A 5,978-nucleotide genomic window follows, 5' to 3' on the forward strand; every position below is an offset into this window, starting at 1 on the left:
CGGGAGCACACTCCTAGCTCGGGAAGAAGGGGCATTCTGTGGCAGCTGGCATTAGGGGGGTAAACTGAGGCACGCGGCAGGACGCCGCAGGCAGGTGTCTAGTGCGGGGCCCCACCTCCAAAGGCAGAGGAGGGGCCGTGAGCAGTGACGCGCCTAGGGCGGACGCTGGGCTGGCAGCGGGCGGGCGGGAGGCGGCGGCGGCAGGTGCGGCCGCGGAGGGTGGGAGGAAGAGGGAGGGGGCGGGCGGAGGGGGAGGGGAGGCCAGGACGGGCACCTCCCCCTTTATAACGCGCCCCCTCCCGGGCTCTCGGGCCGCCTCCTCGGCTGCTCTTCCCATCTAGCCCCCTTGCCCGGCCGCCCCGGGCCGGGCTTGGCCAGGGAGCCTCCGCCCCCAGGCCTTCCCCACCCCCCCCACCCAGCGCCCCGCGCAGCCCGGCGGAGGCGGCGCCGTCGGAGGAGGAGGAGCAGGGCACTGCGGCTGGCCCCGGATCGGGAGCCAGAGCGGCAGCAGCTTCGGCAGCAGCGCGGCCCGAGCCAATGCAGCGGGACGCACCGCCGCGAGCCCCAGCCCCGGCGCCACGGCTCCCTGCGCCCTCGGTCGTGGCCGCCAACAGCACTGGCGGCGGCGGAGGCGGGGGCAGTGGCGGCGGCGGAGGCTCCTCTGCAGCTCCGGCTCCCCCTGGCCTCCCGGGAACTACAAGTCCCAGGGGGCCTGGCGGCGGGCGGAGACCGGAAGAGGCGGGATCGGCGCCTCGAGGCCGGAAGTGGCCTTGGAGGCGGAAGTGGCGCGGCCGCGGAGGGGCCTGGAGTGTGGCGGGACCGGGAGCGGCGGGAGCTGCGGCTGGGGGCGGCGGCGGTGCGCTGGAAGCGGCCATGGCCAAGCAGTACGACTCAGTGGAGTGCCCGTTTTGCGATGAGGTCACCAAATACGAGAAACTTGCCAAGATCGGCCAAGGCACATTCGGGTAAGATTAGGCCGCGTGGGGCCGGGAGCCTGGGACCTGCACTTTACAGGGTCCACGTCCGGTCGCCGGTGCCCGGGCCGAGGTTGTCCACAGTTGTCTGTTTTCCTTGCTCGTTACCTGGTTTCTCGAGGCCGCGCCGCAGACGGTCCCGGGCTAACCGAGCCGACTGGCGGGGAGGAGCCTGAGGCCCGGGATGGGGGTGGAGTAGGGCTGCCGAGAGGCGCTCGGAATGTGAGCGGAATCCCTCGGAGACACCCCTGGGGGAGGAGCAGGGCCCGAGGAGGAGAGCGCAGAGCCTGGGAGAGAGACAGAAAACACGTGGTGTGGAGTAGCGGAGCCTCGGAGGCCGGGGCCGCGCCCCGCCGTCTATCTGGTCTCCCGCAGCCCCTCTTCTCATGGGGGAGGGGCGGGCCCGGCGTAAATGCCTGATGGGTCTCTTGGGTCTTTTGCTGTGCCTGCAGGGAAGTGTTTAAAGCCAAGCACCGTCAGACGGGCCAGAAGGTGGCTCTGAAGAAAGTGTTGATGGAGAATGAGAAGGAGGGGGTGAGTATACGGTCCACCAAGCAGGCCTTCCGGCCTGTATTGGGTTTCCACACTGCTGCTTCAAGGGATTTGAACTGAGATTCCTCCCAGTATTTTTCGATTTTCCAAGGAATTTGACTTTTAACTTAGATTTTTCAGTTTCAAGTGGCAAAGTTTGGTGGGGACCAAGCGAGGTATACTTTGCTCGTTGATTCTAGTAGTTAAATCTCTAAACACCTAAGCATTTAATTATGTATTTTCTGAAGCAACAATTTGTACATAGGCGGAATAAAAGGCCCCTTAGCTCAAACGGCTATTTTGAAAGTATGCTGTCCTACACATCATAGCATCAATGCAGCTTCATGACAACCTTTTTCTTAGTAAGGAAAAAACATACTTTATGGGTCTGGGTGTTTTGTTTTCTAGCATGTCTGTGTACAACACCATTGCCTTGTCCCTGAGGAGGCCAGAAAGATATTTTGGATCCTTTGGGCCCAGAGTTGAAAAGATCCACCATGTAGGTGCTTGATACTGAGCCTGGGTCCTCTGGAAGAGCAGCCAGTGTTTTGGGGTTTTGTTGTGTGTGTGTGTTTTCTCCTTCTAAAACAGGGTCTCTGTGTAAATTTTGTTTATCTTACTGCCCTGGAATTTATTGTCCAGGCAGTTCTCAAACTCACAGAGGTCCAACTGCCTCAGCCTCCTGAGTGCCAAAATTAAAGGAATCTGCTGCCACACCTGGCCATAGCCAGTGTTCTTAGCCATTCAGCTAACTCCAGCCCCAGGAAATTCTTGCTCTTAAACCGCAATTGTTAGTGCCACAGACTATCTCTGTTTGGATTATCTAAGATAAATTCCTAGCCCGACATAGAGGCTTATGACTATATTTCTGGCACTCAGGAGGCTGAGGGATAAGGATGGGGTCACCAACAAGTTGAAGCCAGCCTGGTCTAAATTGAACAATCTAGCAGTTCCTTGAGATGTGTGTATTATTGCACTTATTTTACGCTTTGCAAAGGCTGATTGCAGATGTATGCAGTGTGTGTAACTCTCTCTTCCCGCCCTATGAAGCAGGGTCTCCACTAACCTGGCTGGCCTTGAACTTGGCATTTCTGCTCTGTCTGACTCCTGAGGACTGGGATTGCATTCCATACAGGAACCATCACAGGAACCATACTGGCACCTGCCTTTCAAAATTGTCCCTTATTATTTAGACCTCATCCCCACCCCTGCCAGTTCCTTGGCCTTTTTCACTCTCAGTTTTGACCACTTCCTCTTTTTCTTCTCCCTAGTTCCCTATCACAGCCTTGAGGGAAATCAAGATTCTACAGCTCCTAAAACATGAGAATGTGGTCAACCTAATTGAGATTTGCCGAACCAAAGGTATGTTGCTTAGCTCTTGGGAGCAAATAAGGCTTAAGACCTTGTCTGGGCCCCTAAGGTGGACGTGACTCAGACTTATCACCGGCTTCTTCTGTTTTTTGTTTGTTTGTTTTGTTTTGTTGTGTTTTTGTTGTTGTTTTCTTTTGGCTCCTAGGCAGGGTTTCTCTGTGTAGCCCTAGCTATGCTGGACCTCACAATGAGATCCTCCTGTCCTTGCCTCTGGAGTGCTGGGATTAAAAGCATGTACCACCACCTCCTGGCTCCTTTGGTCTTTCTTCATTGGAGTTGGTGCTTTCCATGGGCATTCGTGGTTTCTGTGGGTTGGAGGGTTAGGAATTGGCTGTGGAAAAATGAGGTGGGTCTAGGTTTTCTGATTTGGTTTTTCCCCCCTTCCCGTTCTGTATCAGCTTCCCCGTATAACCGTTGCAAGGGCAGTATCTATTTGGTGTTTGACTTCTGTGAGCATGACCTTGCTGGGCTGCTGAGCAACGTCTTAGTCAAGTTCACGCTGTCTGAGATCAAGAGGGTGATGCAGATGCTGCTGAACGGCCTCTACTACATCCACAGGAACAAGGTGAATGCAGGGCGGGGAGGAGGGGCTGGGGTGGGCTTGTTCTTTGCTCTTACTGCTGTGTGGACGGGACTAAATGACCCTATGAAACCTGGCTGAGCTTTTTTGTGTCCTTCCTATAGATCCTGCACAGGGACATGAAGGCTGCCAATGTGCTCATCACCCGGGATGGGGTCCTAAAGCTGGCAGATTTTGGGCTGGCCCGTGCGTTCAGCCTGGCCAAGAACAGCCAGCCCAACCGCTACACCAACCGTGTGGTGACACTGTGGTACAGGCCTCCGGAGCTGTTGCTCGGTGAGGACTCCCGAGCGGGCAGAGGGGGTCAGGGGCCGGGTACCTACCTGGCCACAGCCCCCATTGCCGGGGCCCTCCTGAGCCGTCAGTCCTGGGACGTGGAGTCTCAGGCAGCCCTTGGGCTTAAGGGTCCCTCCTGGTACACTCTTCTTCTCAGGAGAGCGGGACTACGGCCCGCCCATTGATCTGTGGGGTGCTGGGTGCATCATGGCAGAGATGTGGACTCGAAGCCCTATCATGCAGGGCAACACAGAGCAGCACCAGCTTGCCCTCATCAGCCAGCTCTGTGGCTCCATCACTCCAGAGGTGCGTAACTTAAACTATGTGGCTCTAGGGGATGCAGAGGTCCAGGTCCCTCTGGCCAGTAGTGGAGAGTGAAGTCCTTTCTGGAGAGGAGGCTGGTTGATTGGAGGCCATGGCCTGCTGTTAGAGCCTTATGGGTGCTTGTTACTCCTAAGCGTGTTGGTTTGTGGCCTATTGATTTAGTTCCATTGCTGTACCTGAGAAAAACAAAGGCACAAAGATTTGCTATTATTCAGAAACTTCAGTCCGTGTTTATTTAGCCTTTGCTTTGATGCGGAGATGCTGCTAAATGCCATGGCTGAGAGTTCATGGGAGAGCAGGGGTGTGGTCATAGCAGTGAGCATAGAGCGGGGACCAGTGTTTAGCTCAGCAGTGGTGACAACACCAGAGGCCTCAGCATAGAAATGCTATTCAGCTTGCCTCATGGGTACTTTGTCCCATCTGGGTTCCACCTCCCTAACGCTTCCTCCAGTAGCACCACCAGCTGGAGACGAAGCTTCATGTGAGCTCTGGGAGGCAGTCCAAAGGGTTTTCTGTGAAGTAGGGATGTGCCGGAGCGGGGGATGGTGCATTTATTCCAGGTGACTTGGATAAAGTTTCCGGGCACGAGAGTATGCCACATCTTGTGATTGCTGCTTTCATCTTAAAGGCATTGGATTCTCTTAGGGGTGGAGGGTGTCCGGGGGCAGAAGACCATGGCGTCTTAGATAGGCATTCTTCCACCAACTCCATTCTCTCCTAAACACCTCTCTCTCAGGTGTGGCCAAATGTGGACAAGTACGAGCTGTTCGAAAAGCTGGAACTGGTCAAGGGTCAAAAGCGGAAGGTGAAAGACCGACTGAAGGCCTATGTGCGGGACCCCTATGCCCTGGACCTCATCGACAAGCTGCTGGTGCTGGACCCAGCACAGCGAATTGACAGTGATGACGCCCTCAACCATGACTTCTTCTGGTCAGACCCCATGCCCTCGGACCTCAAGGGCATGCTGTCCACTCACTTGACGTCTATGTTTGAGTACCTGGCACCGCCACGGCGAAAGGGCAGCCAGATCACCCAGCAGTCCACCAACCAGAGCCGTAATCCAGCTACTACCAACCAGACGGAATTTGAGCGTGTCTTCTGAGGCGGGTGCTCATCTTTGGGCCCTTAGGTTGGCGGTGGATTGCTTGGATTGCTTCCTCCGCTGTGTGACTTGCATGGAACACGTGACATGATGGGATGTTTGAGATTTTTCTCCTCCAGTACATAAACGTTTACTCCCCACCCTGGGCGCTGGGAATAGCTGCCTGAGGAGACTGGAGTGGAGCATTGGCTGAAGGCCCTGGGGGGTGCCAGCCACCTATCTCTCTCTCGGGGGGTCTCAGCTTGGACAAGAAGTGGGAAAGGCCTGCCCACTGTGACTTCCTAAGAACTTGAGTGATGAGAGGAGGGCACATTTCCCTCACTATCTCGAGATGAGAAATTTTGAGGAGCAGAGGCACCTCAGAAATGGGCTACTTTTTAGCCTAGACCTCAGGAACATGGGGTTGATGCGAACTCTTGGTTTCTTTAGGGAGAATTTTATTGTTTTGTTCAGTTCAGAAACATTCCTGGATGCAGTTTGATGGGTTAAATTAAAAGTTGATTTTTTTCCAGTAAATGGCTGTATTTTCTGCATTAGACCCTCCCTGAGCTCAGTTAGGATTTGCTCGGCCAGGGTGCTGTTAGTCTTGATTGTTCACCACCTAATAACTCTAGGTGGTTGGTTTTTACGCTCCCCTCCTGGGTACCATCCACTGCACCTGTCACAACCCTGGAGGGCAGATCCACAGTGCCCCATTGACCTGTGTTTGGTGTTTGGAAGTGGCTGTTGCAAGCTGCAGCAGTGGTGAGCTGTTGGGCCCAGGCTGCTTTGGCTCATAATTCCTCAGGCTTTACTCATAAGGGGGTCACTGCCGACTTTT

The 5,978-nt window shown here is 55.3% G+C and overlaps 1 protein-coding gene across 1 annotated transcript; it reads left to right on the forward strand.

Annotated features, from left to right (window-relative positions):
• Window positions 1–493: 493 nt before the first annotated feature.
• On the forward strand, window positions 494–5,674 carry Cdk9 (cyclin dependent kinase 9). Its single transcript, XM_055600745.1, has 7 exons — window positions 494–965; window positions 1,427–1,508; window positions 2,777–2,867; window positions 3,275–3,441; window positions 3,561–3,732; window positions 3,890–4,038; window positions 4,793–5,674. The coding sequence occupies exons 1-7, from the start codon at window positions 538–540 to the stop codon at window positions 5,156–5,158; spliced, it is 1,455 nt and encodes a 484-aa protein (XP_055456720.1). The 5' UTR covers window positions 494–537; the 3' UTR covers window positions 5,159–5,674.
• Window positions 5,675–5,978: the final 304 nt, after the last annotated feature.

Source organism: Psammomys obesus, unplaced genomic scaffold (genome assembly GCF_907164565.1).
Source record: "Psammomys obesus unplaced genomic scaffold, mPsaObe1.curated_primary_1811, whole genome shotgun sequence".
NCBI classification, from domain to species: domain Eukaryota; kingdom Metazoa; phylum Chordata; class Mammalia; order Rodentia; family Muridae; genus Psammomys; species Psammomys obesus.